General features: G+C 46.2%; 1 protein-coding gene across 2 annotated transcripts in view; it reads left to right on the top strand.

The window, feature by feature from the left end:
• Positions 1-1,521: 1,521 nt before the first annotated feature.
• Positions 1,522-16,649, top strand: part of LOC106586531 (GRIP and coiled-coil domain-containing protein 2) — a 32,301-nt gene continuing 17,173 nt past the window's right edge. The window contains exons 1-13 of one of the 2 annotated variants that reach the window (XM_014173931.3): positions 1,522-1,726; positions 2,473-2,532; positions 2,630-2,714; positions 6,739-6,806; positions 6,948-7,052; positions 7,192-7,551; positions 7,819-7,976; positions 8,098-9,796; positions 9,977-10,037; positions 10,264-10,463; positions 14,301-14,420; positions 14,917-15,081; positions 15,394-15,498. In XM_014173931.3, the coding sequence (XP_014029406.3) occupies positions 1,721-1,726; positions 2,473-2,532; positions 2,630-2,714; positions 6,739-6,806; positions 6,948-7,052; positions 7,192-7,551; positions 7,819-7,976; positions 8,098-9,796; positions 9,977-10,037; positions 10,264-10,463; positions 14,301-14,420; positions 14,917-15,081; positions 15,394-15,498 (3,192 nt within the window). In that variant the 5' untranslated portion in view covers positions 1,522-1,720. The remainder of the gene's footprint in view (positions 1,727-2,472; positions 2,533-2,629; positions 2,715-6,738; positions 6,807-6,947; positions 7,053-7,191; positions 7,552-7,818; positions 7,977-8,097; positions 9,797-9,976; positions 10,038-10,263; positions 10,464-14,300; positions 14,421-14,916; positions 15,082-15,393; positions 15,499-16,649) is intronic. The other variant, XM_014173932.3, reaches the window with a different exon arrangement.

The following is a 16,649-nucleotide window of genomic DNA, read 5'->3' as shown; positions in this document are numbered from 1 at the left end:
TGTGATGCTATTTTAATTGACTTGGCTAAAGCTTTTGATACGGTAGACCATTTTATTATTGTGGGCCGGCTAAGGAGTATTGGTGTCTCTGAGGGGTCTTTGGCCTGGTTTGCTAACTATCTCTCTCAAAGAGTGCAGTGTATAAAGTCAGAACAGCTGCTGTCTCAGCCACTGCCTATCACCAAGGGAGTACCCCAGAGCTCAATCCTAAGCCCCACGTTCTTCTCAATTTACATCAACAACATAGCTCAGGCAGTAGGAAGCTCTCTCAGCCATTTATATGCAGATGATACAGTCTTATACTCAGATGGCCCCTCCCCAGATTTTGTGTTTAACGAGCTACAACAAAGCTTTCTTAGTGTCCAACAAACTTTCTCTGCCCATAACCTTGTTCTGAACAGCTCCAAAACAAAGGTAATGTGGTTTGGTAAGAAGAATGCCCCTCTCCGCACAGGTTTGATTACTACTGCTGAGGGTTTAGAGCTTGAGGTAGTCACCTCATACAAGTACTTGGGAGTATGGCTAGACGGTACACTGTCCTTCTCTCAGCACATATCAAAGCTGCAGGCTTTGACATGGCATAAATAACTAGTATAAACAGATATGAGTTTAATTCATAACATATAGCATATGGTCTAGTGACCATCGAATCGAGTGTTACAAACAGAACACTGGAAATCATGTAAATTACAGAAAGGGAAAATATATACATATGCTAAACATAAACTGTACATCCTAAATACTCCCATTAAATACAGTACACCAACAACTTAACTTTATTAACTTTAAGTCTTTAGTGCACTTCAATCAGTGAAGGTGTGTGTTTGTTTGGGATGCGAGAAACTATTAATGTTCTGTACATGGGACTAGGTAACGCAAATTAATTGAAAAAAAAGGGCCGGGCCTGCCCCTGTTTTTTTCTCAGGCTAAACAGAATAGGTACATGTTTCACATAAATAAGACCAGTAATGGTCTTATTTTGATTAATTGTATTTCTGAAGAACAGAGGAAGATTGCAGTGAGCCTCAAAAGAATCCAGACAACAGTAGTTTTCTGTTTTGAACTTTGGAGTAGAGCACCCATCAAAGGAGTCATCTCAGTGGTGACGACAGATGTTCAGGTTGAATACCTGAAGAGAATTCCTGGTGTGGTGGTGCCCGGTGTCTGACCCGCTCGGTGAATGGAGAAATGCCACTTTTAAAAACTGTACAGCACTAGCTCTGGCTGCGGCAGAAAACTTTTTCGGACTCAAGGATTTTACATCTGAAGACATGCAAAGGGTACTGGCCCGGAAGACCCACCCTCCCAGGTTCCCCTTGAGCCTGTGTAGGGATCAGATCTGTTACATTTTTTTACAGAAAAGTTGTTTGATTTAGCTTATTTTATTTATCGATTTTTGGGGTCGTTTTTTGGTAGTTTATTTCGTTTTTTTGGGATTCCTGTTTCCATCCCGCATAGTAGGTGGCGGGACGCACATTAAATTGTGTGATCGTCAATATACCATAGAGGAAGAAGATTAGACCTACGTTCGTTGTGACGTATGTACGTTGGTTGAAGCGGAAATGAACTGAAGCTAAGCATTGGAGAGCATCAAAATATTGAAATCCTTTCGTTTTCAAATCGTACAGTAACCGTGCAATTTAAGAACACATATCAGATATTCAGTTACACAGACTACCGATTTCGTTAACGATTGGGTACTTAAATTGCGTCGATCAAGATGGAGGTAAGTTTGGTCTAACGACAAGGAAGTGATTGTAGCATGTCTGGCTAGCTGCCATAGCTAACACTAGTGATGAGAACTTAATCACCATTGTAATAAACTATATGCGATACTACTGCCTACTGAGCTGCTAACAATACTTTTTAGTTGTCATACATCTTGCCAAAATTACTGGTGTAGTTAGCTAGCTATTAAGGTCCGTGGCGAACGTTACAGTAAACTAGCTAGTTGTTTCCTTATCCAGAAGTATTCACATGCTTCCATATCACCAGGCAAAGAAATCTAGCTATTTAGCTAGATGAGTTTAGTTACGTGATACCTACTCCTCACTTCTTTTAGTGTTTGCCTAAGCTGCAAAAGTGAGATTGGTGCATAAGGAATGGTGTGTATGTATGTATGTATGTATGTATGTATGTATGTATGTATGTAGTGTGTGTGTGTGTGTGTGTGTGTGTGTGTGTGTGTGTGTGTGTGTGTGTGTGTGTGTGTGTGTGGTGTGTGTGTGGGGGGTGTGTGGGGGGGGGGGGGGTTCGAGAGCAGTGTCAAATCCGTGATGAATTGTAGTTAAATTATAACTGACTTATCTAGAAAATAATAATGAGTAGCTAGTAATGTATGATCAAATGTGATATGTAGATCATTCAGTTAGTTGGCAGTTGTCAACTACAATTCAGTCGAATATTGAACAAGGTGTGTGTATGTGTCATACCTGTATCCTGTTTTATGTTAAAAAAAAATCTCTACAACAGCAGGACACCAGCCCAGAGTCTGTGGCCTCACCTCCTCCAGGTGCCACCGCTAAGTCAAAGGTGCAGCACATAATGCTTTCTATGTCTTACCTCTTTGTCTTACTGTTACTTCTTTGACTTACACTTACCACTTTGTCTTATTGTTACCTCTTTGAAGTTGGACACGTTGTCCAAAGATGACCTCATCAAGTTTGCCAAGAAGCAGATGGCTGCCATACAGAAGATGAAGTCCAAATGTGCAGGTACATGATGCATCTGTCATACATTATTTAAATCAAATCACATTTTATTGGTCACATAGACATATTTAGCAGATGTTATTGTGGGTGTAGCAAAATGCTTGTGTTCCTAGCTTCAACAGTGCAGTAGAATCTAACAATTCACAACTATACACAAATCTAAAAGTAAAAGAATGGAATAAAGAAATATATACATATTAGGACGAGCAATGTTGGAGTGGCATTGACTAAAATACAGTAGAATAGACTACAGTATATACAGTTGAAGTCGGAAGTTTACATACACCATAGCCAAATACATTTAAACTACATTTCTTTATTTTTACTATTTTCTACATTGTCGAATAATAATGAAGACATCACAACTATGAAATAACACATGTAATGATGTAGTAACCAAAAAGGTGTTAAATGAATCAAAATATGTTTTATATTTGAGATTCTTCAAAGTAGCCACCCTTTGCCTTGATGAAAGCTTTGCACACTCTGTGACAAGGTAGGGGTGGTATACAGAAGATAGACATATTTGGTTAAAAAAAACATGTCCATATTATGGCAAGAACAGCTCAAATAAGCAAAGAGAAACAACACTCCATCATTACTTTAAGACATGAAGGTCAGTCAATATGGACAATGTCAAGAACTTTTAAAGTTTCTTCAACTGCAGTCGTAAAATCCATCAAGCGCTATGATGAAACTGGCTCTCATGAGGACCGCCATAGGAAAGGAAGACCCATAGTTACCTCTGCTGCAGAGGATAAGTTCATTAGAGTTAACTGCACCTCAGATTGCCACCCAAATAAATGCTTCACAGAGTTCAAGTAACAGACACATCTAAACATCAACTGTTCGAGGAGACTGCGTGAATCAGGCCTTAATGGTCGAATTGCTGCAAAGAAACCACTACTAAAGGACACCAATAAGAAGAAGAGACGGTTGCTTGGGCCAAGAAACAAAAGCATTGGAGTCCAAATGTGAGATTTTTGGTTCTAACTGCCGTGTCTTTGTGAGATGCAGAGTAGGTGAACGGATGATCTCCGCATGTGTGGTTCCCACCATGAAACATGGAGGAGGAGGTGTGATGGTGTGGGGGTGCTTTGCTGGTGACGCTGTCTGTGATTTATTTAGAATTCAAGGCACACTTAACCAGCATGGTTACCACAGCATTCTGCAGTGATACGCCATCCCATCTGGTTTGCGCTTAGTGGGACTATCATTTGTTTTTCAATAGGACAATGACCCAAAACACACCTCCAGGATGTGTAAGGGCTATTTGACCAAGAAGGAGTGATGGAGTGCTGCATCAGATTACTTGGCCTTCACAATCACCCGACCTCAACCCAATTGAGATGGTTTGGGATGAGTTGGACCGCGGAGTGAAGGAAAAGCAGCCAACAAGTGCTCTGCATATGTGGGAACTCCTTCAAGACTGTTGGAAAAACATTCCAGGTGAAGCTGGTTGAGAGAATGCCAAGCGTGTGCAAAGCTGTCATCAAGGCAAAGGGTGGCTACTTTGAAGAATCTGACATTTAAAAAAAAAAATTTGTTTAACACTTTTTTTGGTTACTACATTATTCCGTATGTGTTATTTCATAGTTTGCATGTCTTCACTATTATTCTACAATGAAGAAAATAGTAAAAATAAAGAAAACCCTTGAATGAGTAGGTGTGTCCAAACTTTTGACTGGTAGTGTATATTGGGCAGCAGCCTCCATGGTGCAGGGTTGAGTATCTGGGTGGTAGCCGGCTAGTGATGGCTATTTAACAGTCTGATGAACTTGAGAGAGAAGCTGTTTTTCAGTCTCTCTGTCCGAGCTTTGATGCACCTGTACTGACTTCGCCTTCTGGATGATAGTGGGTTGAATGGGCTGTGGTTCGTGTGGTTGATGTCCTTGATGATCGTTTTGGCCTTCCTGTGAGATTGGGTGCTGTAGGTGTCCTGGAGGGCAGGCAGTGTGCCCCCAGTGATGCGTTGGGCAGACCGTACCACCCTCTGGAGAGCCCTGCGGTTGCGGGCGGGGCTGTTGCTGTACCTGGTGGTGGGGCAGTTGCTGTACCTGGCGGTGATACAGCCTGACAGGATGCTCTCAATTGTGCATCTGTAAAAGTTTCTGAGGGTCTTAGGTGCCAAGCCAAATTTCTTCAGCCTCCTGAGGTTGAAGAGGCGCTGTTGCGCTTTCTTCACCAGACTGTCCGTGTGGGTAGACCATTTCAGATCATCAGTGACTTGTACGACCAGGAACTTGAAGCTTTCCACCTTCTCTACTGCGGTCTCGTCGATGTGGATAGGGGCGTGCTCCTCCCTCTGCTGTTTCCTGAAGTCCACTATCAGCTCCTTCGTTTTGTTGAGGGAGAGTTTATTTTCTTGGCACGACTCTGCCAGTGCCCTCACCTCCTCCTTGTAGGTTGGCTCCTCATTATTGGTAATCAGGCCTACTACTGTTGTGTCGTCTGCAAACTTGATGATTGAGTTGGAGGTGTGCTTGGACATGCAGTCATGGGTGAACATGGAGTACAGGAGGGGGCTGAGCACTCACCCTTGTGGGGCCCCTGTGTTGAGGATCAGTGAAGTGAAGGTATTGTTTCCTACCTTCACCACCTGGGGGTGGCCCGTCAGGATGTCCAGGGCCCAGTTGCAGAGGGCGGGGTTCAGACCCAGTGCCCAGAGCTTAATAATGAGCTTGGAGGGTACTATGGTGTTGAATGCTGAGTTATAGTCAATGAACAGCATTCTGACGTAGGTATTCCTCATGTCTAGATGGGATAGGGCAGTGTGCAGTACGATGGCGGTTGCATCGTCTGTGGATCTATTGGGGCGGTAAGCCAATTGAAGTGGATCTTGGGTGTCAGGTAAGGTGGAGGTGATATGATCCTTAACTAGCCTCTCAAAGCACTTCAAATCAAATCAAAGTTTATTTGTCACGTGCGCCGTAGTGAAATGCTTACTTACAGGCTCTAACCAATAGTGCAAAAAAGGTATTAGGTGAACAATGGGTAGGTAAAGAAATAAAACAACAGTAAAAAGACAGGCTATATACAGTAGCGAGGCTATAAAAGTAGCGAGGCTACATACAGACACCGGTTAGTCAGGCTGATTTGAGGTAGTATGTAGATATGGTTAAAGTGACTGCATATATGATGAGCGGAGAGCAGCGGTAGCGTAAAAGAGGGGGTGGTGGGTGGTGGGACACAATGCAGATAGCCCGGTTAGCCAATGTGCGGGAGCACTGGTTGGTCGGCCCAATTGAGGTAGTATGTACATGAATGTATAGTTAAAGTGACTATGCATATATGATAAACAGAGAGTAGAAGCAGCGTAAAAAGAGGGGTTGGTGGGGGTGATGATGACAGAAGTGAGTGCTACGGGGCGATAGTCATTTAGTTCAGTAACCTTTGCTTTCTTGGGTACGGGAACAGTGGTGGACATCCTGAAACAAGTGGGGACAGCTGTAAAAACACTCCAGCCAGCTGGTCTGCACATGCTCTGAGGACGTGTCTAGGGATGTCGTCTGGGCCGGCAGCCTTGCTAATGTTAACATGCTTAAATGTCTTACTCACATCAGCCACGGAGAATGAGAGCCCACAGTCCTTGGGGGCGTACTGTGTCGGTGGCACTGTGTTGTCCTCAAAACAGGCGAAGAAGGTGTTTAGCTTGTCTGGCAGCAAGACGTTGGTGTCCGCGGCGCAGCTGGTTTTCCCTTTGTAGTCCGTGATTGTAGACCCTGCCACATATGTCTCGTGTCTGAGCCGTTGAATTGCGACTCCACTTTCTCTCAGTACTGACGTTTTGCCTGTTTGATTGCCTTATGGAGGGAATTAATACATTGTTAGTTTTCAACCATTTTCCCAGTCACCTTACCATGGGTAAATGCGGTGGTTTGCTCTTTCAGTTTTGTGCGAACGCTGCCATCTATCCACGGTTTACCATTCAATGTTGTGATCGTTGATAATATTAATACAGTAGCTGGTTGGATTTCCTTTTTTAATTATTGTTGTCCTTTCTGTTTCTCAATAAAAAAAATTACAGATTTGGAAAAGGAGGTTGATAACCTCAAATCTCAGCCAAAAGGCAATTCAGGTGACTCCATCATACAGGTTTGTGGTCTTAAAATCTTACATGAGAAAATGTATAATCCTATGCTGCTGAAGTGCTTTGGAAGTGTAAAGGTGTTCTGTTCATTTCTATTTTATTCATAAGTGTTTGTTAGTAATGTGTTTTCCATTCTGTTCTACTAGGAGCTGACCGAGAGGATGAGTGCCTTGCTGCTGGAAAAGGCTGAGACCCAGCAGAGTGTGGTGTTGCTGCGGAAGGAGAATGAGAAGATCAAGCACCGGGAACAGGTGAACTATAGCAGACCATGGCATCTGTCTGTGTAGGCCAGACCAGTAGTCACCTACCCTGGCCCTTGATAACTACAGGGTGTTTAGCCTTTTGTTCCAGTCCAGTTCTAACTTTGTGTTTTCTGTTGAATATGACAAGGATGCAGTAGGGAAACTGGCCACCCTGCTGGGAGAGTTGGACCAGGCCAAGGAAGACCACCAGAAGAAAATTGCAGCCTTGGAGAAGAGCCTAGACTCATCCCAAGCCAAACACAAAGAAGAAGTCGAATTCTTCCAGAGGCTTCTGAGGAAGAAAGAAGAGAATGACAGAGAGAAAGAGAGCGAAAGAGAGAAAGAAAAGCAGAGAGAAAGGGAACACTCAAACGAGAGTGTAGAAGCCGTTAGCCGCAGCCTGGAGTCAGAGATCCTGAGTCTGCAGACGGAGCTAGCTGCAGCCTTGGAGCGAAGCGCCCAGGTGGCTTCAGTGCTGCAAGAAGACCACCAGAGGGCGCTGACAGAGGTTAGTTCAAAAGTAGTGTATGAAAAATGTCACAAAAGAAAAACCCTTACACTGTTGTAAGCTGATAGTTGATGAAGACCACCTGCTTTAAATGTTGCAATAAAGTGTGTGTGTGTGTGTGTGTGTGTGTGTGTGTGTGTGTGTGTGTGTGTGTGTGTGTGTGTGTGTGTGTGTGTGTGTGTGTGTGGTGTGTGTGTGTGTGTGTGTGTGTGTGTGTGTGTGTGTGTGTGTGTGTGTGTGTTTTCCTTTCCTTTCCTTTCCTTTCAGGCCCAGCAGGAAGTAGAGAACCTGAGAGAGGAGTTGGCTCAGCATAGTGTGCAACATGAAGAGGAGCTGAGAGCTCTGGAAGAGGACTTTAAGATGGAGAGAGGGAGACTGCTACTCCTCCAAGAGGAGCTCAGTGAGCAGCTGGCTCTCAAAGACAGGTGGGGCCTAGTGCTACACATTGTTGATGGACGAGCTAATTCATACAATGTACAGTAAAATGCTTTGAGCAACTAGAAAAAGTGCTTTATTAATCCAATCTTCTTCCTTTTGTTATGACAGCTTCCTGCAGGATGTGCAGGAAGAAGAGGAGGAGTCTAGCGGCCGCAGCTTAGGGATAGCCAGGATGTTGGAGCTGTCTGGTTTAAGTCAGATTGATGCCAGTGATGGAGAGACAGAGAGCGGACAGCTACGATCCGCCCTGGAGGACCAGCAATCCCAGAATACCATGCTGCAAGACGAGCTGACCTTCCTGGGCAATGTGAAGACTGAACTGGAGGCGGAGCATGAGAGGGTGAGGGAGGAGTTTCAGACGGAGAAGGAGGAACTACAGTTTAAAATCGAAGAGTTGCTGATGACCCGGGAGGTTGAGACCCCTGACCTAAGTATGACCCCTAACTGTGATCTTCTGAGCCCGGAAACCCCTAACCGTGACCTTCAGGAGGCTCAAGCTTTCACTCAGCTCCAGCAGAGCGGCCCACGGAGAGACCCAGTGGACGGCCTACCTGCCAGCCCAGCTAGCCCCTCCAGCCCCAGACAGAGCCTGTCCAGCCCTGTCCCTGGTGCCACCTACCAGAGCCTGACCCTGCAAGAACAGCAGGGTCAGGCTCAGGAGCTGAGGTCCCAGTGCGAGTCCCTAGACAGGAGCCAGGCGGTGGCTGAGTACGAACACACCAGAGACATCCTGAGAGGCCTGGAGACTGAGCTTGGTCAGAGGACCGGGGACTTCACCAGACAGTATGAAGCTATGAAGGAACAGGCGGCTTCTGCAGTCCAGGAGCTACAGGAGAGCGTCAGAGGGCTTACTGAGGAGCGAGATGGTCTGGTGGAGAGGGTGAGAGGGTTGGATGAAGACAGAGAGAGCCTGCTGGAGAAGGTCCAGGGCCTAGAGAAGAGGCTGGAGAGCTTCTTAGAGCAGACACAGGCAGCCGAGGGGCTGAAGGAGCAGCTGCAGACGTCTATGGAGGAGAAGACTGCGTTAGCCCTCAAGCTAAAGGACTCAGTAGAGGCGCAGACAGTGTTAGCCTCTGAGCTAAAGGCATCTCTTGAGGTGCAGACAGTGTTAGCTGTAGAGCTAAGGGCTTCAGTGGAGGATCTGAGCAAGCAGAACGGGGAGATCCTCTCTCAGCTACAGATGAAGGAGAGTGCTGTTCAGGAGTTAGAGGAGACAGTCAATGTGTTGAGCACAGCGAGAGACAGAACACTATCAGCACTGCAGGACAGAGAGATGGAGGTGATGAGGCTGTGGGAGGAAAGAGAGAGGGAGGTGGAGGAGAGTCAAGGCCAAAGAGAGGAGGTGGCTGAGCTACATGCTCATATAGAGGAGTTAGAGAAGGAGAGGAGCCTGCTGAAGAGTAATCTAGAGGAGGTGCAGAGGGAGAGGTCTGAGAATGTGCAGGGGAGCCCAGGGGAAGAGGTGGAGGAGCTGCAGGCTCGTATAGAGGAGCTGGAGAAGGAGAGGAGCCTGCTGAAGAGTAATCTGGGGGAGGTGGTGGGAGATACTGAAGCTCTACAGAAAGACCTGAGGGAGATGAAACTGGCCAATGAGAAGATGAGAACAGAGAACCAAGAACTACTGACACAGGTCAGCCAGGCTACAGAGACACTGGCAGACAGAGAGAGGGAGGAAAAGGAGGGAAGAGAGACGGAGAGAGAGGAGGAGGAAGAACAGGCGGAGAAGGAGAGGAGAGAGCTGCAACAGCAGCTAACAGAGAAGGACACAGTGATATCTCTGCTGAGAAGTGAGATGGCTGGCTTACAGGTAAGTACTTCTTCTGGCTTCTTTCCTTCAAAACATCTACACACCATCTAAAGGACATAAAGGGATTGTTTTTTCCCAAGCCATGGTTTGTCAAAGTGACTGCTATGGTATTTTTCATTAGTTCTACAGATTTCCCCTCTCTTCTTTTCCCCTCCCTCTCTCTCTCCCCCCCCCCACCAGTCTACAGCCCCGTCTCCTGTCTCAGAGGAGTACACAGCCAATGAGTTCACTGAGAAAATCGGTACGTTCCTAATTACTACTGTCCAGTGTAGAACAGAACAGGAAACTCTGTGTAATAATACTATGACAGATGAGCAATACAAAACATGTAATTATTGTTTGTTTTGAGACCTGCCTAGATGTTTATTAAGCTCATTTAAGAATGACAGATACAAAGTGCCAATCATTGAGGGATACTGATTCCTCCAATGATCTGTGTGTGATGATGTCTCATCCCTCCATCTCAGCCCTGCTGGAGAAGGAAAGCAAAGAGAAGGATGAGAGGATGAATAAGCTCAAGGTGGTGGCTGTGAAAGCCAGGAAGGAGCTGGACACCAGCAGGAAAGAGGCTGTGTCTCTGAAGGAGGAAGTGGAGGTGTTGAAGGCTGAGAGAGAGAGAGTGACCAGCTCAATGAAAGACATCATCCATGGAGCAGAGGGATACAAGGTATTACTCACCCCTGACCCCTAGCCCTGACCCCTCACTACATCCCCACCTTATACAGAATGAACAACACATAAATCAATAGTGAATTGCTTATTTAGCCGGTGGTACAAATCTGTTTTATTGCAAAAAACACTTGAAGAGATGATGAGGAAAATAACAGTAGCTTTTCCCCCAATGCTCTAGCTTTCTGGCCATAACTGCTAAGTGTGTCTGTTCAGCAGAGAGCTTTCTGTTTGTGTTTCAGTTAGTATAATGCACAACAGCCACATTAAATGGGATCAGACGGTTGTCTTTATGAATTAGCTTTGGAAGCCATTAGAGATCAAATCACTCTGCTGTGTTTAATTAATGGGAGTTTTGTTCTACACCTGAATGGATGACCGAAAATAACTTCTGGACATCAGAACAGTGATTACTCACCGCGGACTGGAAGTCCGACGAGAAGGATATCCTGCTTTCACTGGATCGGGCCCAGATCCCTGCCTTTTGCGTCAAGAAAAGATGCAGGAAAAGGGGCCGCAAATCGGGCAGCCTTCTGAGAATCCGTAGGGGAGCGAGTAAACTCCCACTGCCATCCGTTCTTCTTGCTAACATGCAATCATTGGAAAATATAATTGATGACCTACGATTAAGATTATCCTACCAACGGGACAAAAACTGTAACATCTTGTGTTTCACCGAGATGTGGCTGAACGACGATACGGACAATGTAGAGCTGGCAGGATTTTCCATGCACCGGCAGAACAGAGACGCTCCCTCTGGTAAGACGAGGGGTGGAGGTGTGTGTCTATTTGTCAATAACAGCTGGTGCGCGATGTCTAATATTAAAGAAGTCTCGAGGTATTGCTCGCCTGAGGTAGAGTACCTTATGATAAGATGTAGACCACACTATCTATTCGTAGCCATCTGTTTACTACCACGAAGCTGGAACTAAGACCACACTCAACCAACTCTATATAAGGCCATAAGCAAAGAAGAAAATGCTCAATCAGAAGCGGTGCTCCTAGTGGCCAGGGACTTTAATGAAGGCAAACTTAAATCAGTTTTACCAAATATTTACCTATTTGCATGTCACATGTCACATGTGCAACCAGAGAAGAAAAAGTCATTGACCACCTTTACTCCACACACAGCAATGCATGAAAAGCTCTCCCCCGCCCTCCATTTGGCAAATCTGAACAGAATTATATTCTCCTGATTCCTGCTTACAAGCAAAAACTAAAGCAGGAAGTACCAGCGACTCGCTCAATATGGAAGTGGTCAGATGACGCGGATGCTACACTACAGGACTGTTTTGCTAGCACAGACTGGAATATGTTCCGGGATTCATCCAATGGCATTGAGGAGTATACCATCTCAGTCATCGGCTTCATCAATAAGTCCATTGACAACGTCGTTCTCACAGTGACTGTACGTACATATCCCAACCAGAAGCCATGGATTACAGGCAACATCTGCATCGAGCTAAAGGCTAGAGCTGACTCTTTCAAGGAGCGGGAGACTAATCCGGACGCTTATAAGAAATCCCGCTATACCCTCGGATGAACCATCAAACAAGCAAAGTGTCAATAGAGGATCAAGATTGAATCCTACTACACCGGCTCTGACGCTCGTTGGATGTGGCCATTACGGACTACAAAGGGAAACCCAGACTCGAGCTTCCCAGTGACGCGAGCCTACCAGATGAGCTAAATGCCTTTTATGCTCGCTTTGAGGCAAACAACACTGAAGCATGCACGAGTGCACCAGCTGTTCTGGATGACTGTGTGATAACGCTCTCGGTAGCCAATGTAAACAAAAACCTTTAAATAGGTCAACATTCAGATAGCCGCTGGGCCAGACGGATTACCAGGACGTGTACTCAAAGCATGCGCAGACCAACTATATCAAGTGTCTTCACTGACATCTTCAACCGCTCCCTGACCGAGTCTGTAATGCCTACATGTTTTAAGCAGACCACCATAGCCCCTGTGCCCAAGGAAACGAAGGTAGCCTGCCTAAATGATTATAGCCCTGTGGCTCTCACGTCGGTAGCCATGAAGTGTTTTGAAAGGCTGGTCATGGCTCACATCAACAGCATCCTCCCGGATACCCTAGACCCACTCCAATTTGCATACCACTCCAACAGATCCACAGATGACGCAAACTCAATCGCACTCCACACTGCCCTTTCTCACCTGGACAAAAGGAACACCTACGTGAGAATGCTGTTCATTGACTACAGCTCAGCGTTCAACACCATAGTGCCCATGAAGCTCATCACTAAGTTAAGGACTCTGGGACTAAACACCTCCCTCTGCAACTGGATCCTGGACTTCCTGACGGGCCGCCCCCCACGTGTTAAGAGTAGGCAACAACACGTCTGCCACACTGATCCTTAACACTGGGCTCCCTCAGGGGTCTGTACTTAGTCCCTCCTGTATTTCCTGTTCACCCACGACTGTGTGGCCAAACACGACTCCAACACCATCATTAAGTTTGCTGACGACACAACAGTGCCTGATCACTGACAACGATGAGACGGCCTATAGGAGGAGGTCAGAGAACTGGCCATGTGGTGCCAGGACAACGACCTCTCCCTCAATGTGAGCAAGACAAAGGAGCTGATCGTGGACTACAGGAAAAGGCAGGCCGAACAGGCCCCCATTAACATCGACGGGGCTGTAGTGGAGCAGGTCGAGAGTTTCAAGTTCCTTGGTGTCCACATCACCAATTAACTATTATGGTCCAAACACAACAAAACAGTCAAAGAGGGCACAACAAAACTTTTTCCCCCTCAGGAGACCGAAGAGATTTGGCATGGGTCCCCAGATCCTCAAAAGGTTCTACAGCTGCACCATTGAGAGCATCCTGACCGGTTGCATCACCGCCTGGTATGGCAACTGCTCGGCATCTGACTGTAAAGCACTACAGAGGGTAGTGCGTACAGCCCAGTACATCACTGGGGCCAAACTTCCTGACATCCCAGGACCTATATACTAGGCGGTGTCAGAGGAAAGCCCATAAAATTGTCAGAGACTCCAGTCACCCAAGTTATAGACTGTTTTCTCTGTTACCGCACGGCAAGTGGTACCGGAGCGCCAAGTCTAGGACCAAAAGGCTCCTCAACAGCTTCTAACCCAAGCCATAAAATTGCCACCGGACAATTTGCATTGATCCCCCTCCCTCCCTCCCTTTTGTACACTGCTGCTACTCGCTGTTTATTATCTATGCATAGTCACTTCACCCCCACCTACAGATTACCTCAACTAGCCCGTACCCCCACACACTGACTTCGGTACCGGTGCCCCCTGTATATAGCCTCGTTATTCTTATTGTGTTACTTTTTATTATTACCTTTTACTTCAGTCTACCTGGTAAATATTTTCTTAACTCTTCTTGAACTGCACTATTGGTTAAGGGCTTGTATGTAAGCATTTCACTGTAAAGTCTGCACTTGTTGTGTTCGGCGCATGTGACAAATAAAGTTTGAATACCCAGTCACTGTAGAACAGGCAGCTTGATATATGCGCTGGTGTTAATCTGCATTATAAACTGGGTGGTTCGAGCCCTGAATGCTGATTGGCTGCATGCAGTGGTATATCAGATCCTATATATTGAGAGAACATGTATTTTTAATGTTCTAATTACGTTTGTAACCAGTTTATAATAGCAATAAGGCACCTCTGGGGTTTGTGGTATATGGCCAATATACCACGGCTAAGGGCTGTATCTAGGCACTCCGTGTTGCGTCGTGCGTAATAACACACCATACCACCTCGTGCCTTATTGCTTAATTAAGCTGCACATCGCCTATTCAATAGTGAATGGGTTTAATACTAAGTGTGTGTGTTACAGAACTTGCAGCTGGACTACGACAGGCAGACAGAGCAGCTGGATAAGGAGAGAGAGACGGTGGAGGGAGCTGAGAAACAGATTACTGAGCTGACCAAACAACTAAACACCGCAGTACAACAGGTAACACAAACACACTACAGTCTCACACACAAACCATGCTCAGAAGTCATCCAGCATGCTCAACCAAACTGACAATTTCCCCCTCAGTCCAAATACAAACTGTCCGTTAGTTCATTATTTTCATTCTTCCTCTTCTTGTGATTATAGTTTTCTCTTCCTAATTGTCTGTTTCTTGTGAAGTAACGGAGTGTGTGTAAATTAACCAGTGGCTGGTTCCATCTGCTGTTGTGGCGGTGTCAGTCTACTGAGACAGATGCTGGTCTTGGCTGTGTGAGCTGAGAGCTCCCCTGGGACAGTACAGACTGGAAATACAGACAGAGAAACTCATAACAGTATCTGAGACATCCCTGGATGTCTTTATGTTAGATATGTTTACCTGATTTGATGTTATTGTTGAAGTGTATTCTGTCTCCCTGGCTGGCGGATTGGCCAGGGGGACTGGTGTTTGCCAGGAACTCATGAGTGAAGTTTGATTGTGTGTGTGTTCTGTGTCCAGCATGAACAGCTGTGGTCGGAGAGAGAGGACCTGATGACCGAGTTGGAGACTCTGAGGAATACGGTGAGACAGATGGAAGGACAGACAGCAGAGCTACACAGACAGACAGACACCCTGAACAGAGACCTGCAGGCTGAGAGACTACTGAAGGAACAGAAGACTAAGGTGTGTGTGTGAGAGGACTATTTTTGTTCAATGCACTGATTGTAAGTCGCTCTGGATAAGAGCGTCTGCTAAATTACCTAAATGTGTGTACACGTTTTACTATTCTTCTGAGTACCAGAAGTCCTCACAAGAATTGTAAAGTAACAAAAATTCAGAGAAGTGAGGACATTTTTTCCCAGTCATCGCTTCTAAAAAAGCTATTTTAGACTTAAGGGTTATGTTTAAGGTTAGGGAAAATAGGATTTGGAATTTGGAATCAGTTGTTGGTCCCCAAAAAGTCCTCACAAGTATAACCGTGTTTTGTGTCTCCAGGAGCTGTCGTCGTTGCAGAAGGAGGTAGAGGAGTTGACAGTTCAGCTCCGCAGACAGAAGCAGCAGTCTCAGCAGACTGCACAGGAGCTGGAGCAGCTACGCAAGGTACACAATACCCCACGCACCCACATCAAACATCAAGGTACACAATACCCCACGCACCCACATCAAACATCAAGGTACACGATACCCCACGCACCCACATCAAACATCAAGGTACACAATACCCCACGCACCCACATCAAACATCAAGGTACACAATACCCCACGCACACAATACCCCACGCACACATCAAACATCAAGGTACACAATACCCCACGCACCCACGCATCAAACATCAAGGTACACGATACCCCACGCACACAATACCCCACGCACACATCAAACATCAAGGTACACAATACCCCACGCATCAAACATCAAGGTACACGATACCCCACGCACACAATACCCCACGCACACAATACCCCACGCATCAAACATCAAGGTACACAATACCCCACGCACGCACACACACACACACACACATCAAACATCAAGGTACACAATACCCCACGCACGCACACACACACACACACACACACACACACATCAAACATCAAGGTACACAATACCCCACGCACGCACACACACACACACACACACACACACACACATCAAACATCAAGGTACACAATACCCCACGCACACACACACACACACACACGCACACACACATCAAACATCAAGGTACACAATACCCCACGCACGCACACACACACGCACACACACATCAAACATCAAGGTACACAATACCCCACGCACGCGCACACACACACACACACACATCAAGGTACACAATACCGCACGCACGCACACACACACACGCACACACACACATCAAACATCAAGGTACACTTTACCCCACGCGCACACACACACACACCCACATCAAACATCAAGGTACACAATACCCCACGCACACACACACACACACACATCAAGGTACACAATACCGCACGCACGCGCACACACACACACACACACATCAAGGTACACAATACCGCACGCACGCACACACACACACGCACACACACACATCAAACATCAAGGTACACTTTACCCCACGCGCACACACACACACACCCACATCAAACATCAAGGTACACAATACCCCACGCACACACACACACACACACACACATCAAGGTACACAATACCCCACGCACGCGCACACACACACACACACACATCAAGGTACACAATACCGCACGCA

Source organism: Salmo salar, chromosome 25 (assembly GCF_965601325.2).
Source record: "Salmo salar chromosome 25, fSalSal1, whole genome shotgun sequence".
Classification (NCBI taxonomy): Eukaryota; Metazoa; Chordata; class Actinopteri; order Salmoniformes; family Salmonidae; genus Salmo; species Salmo salar.
Note: the sequence above shows the minus strand (reverse complement) of the source record. Positions and strands in the feature narration are given on the sequence as shown.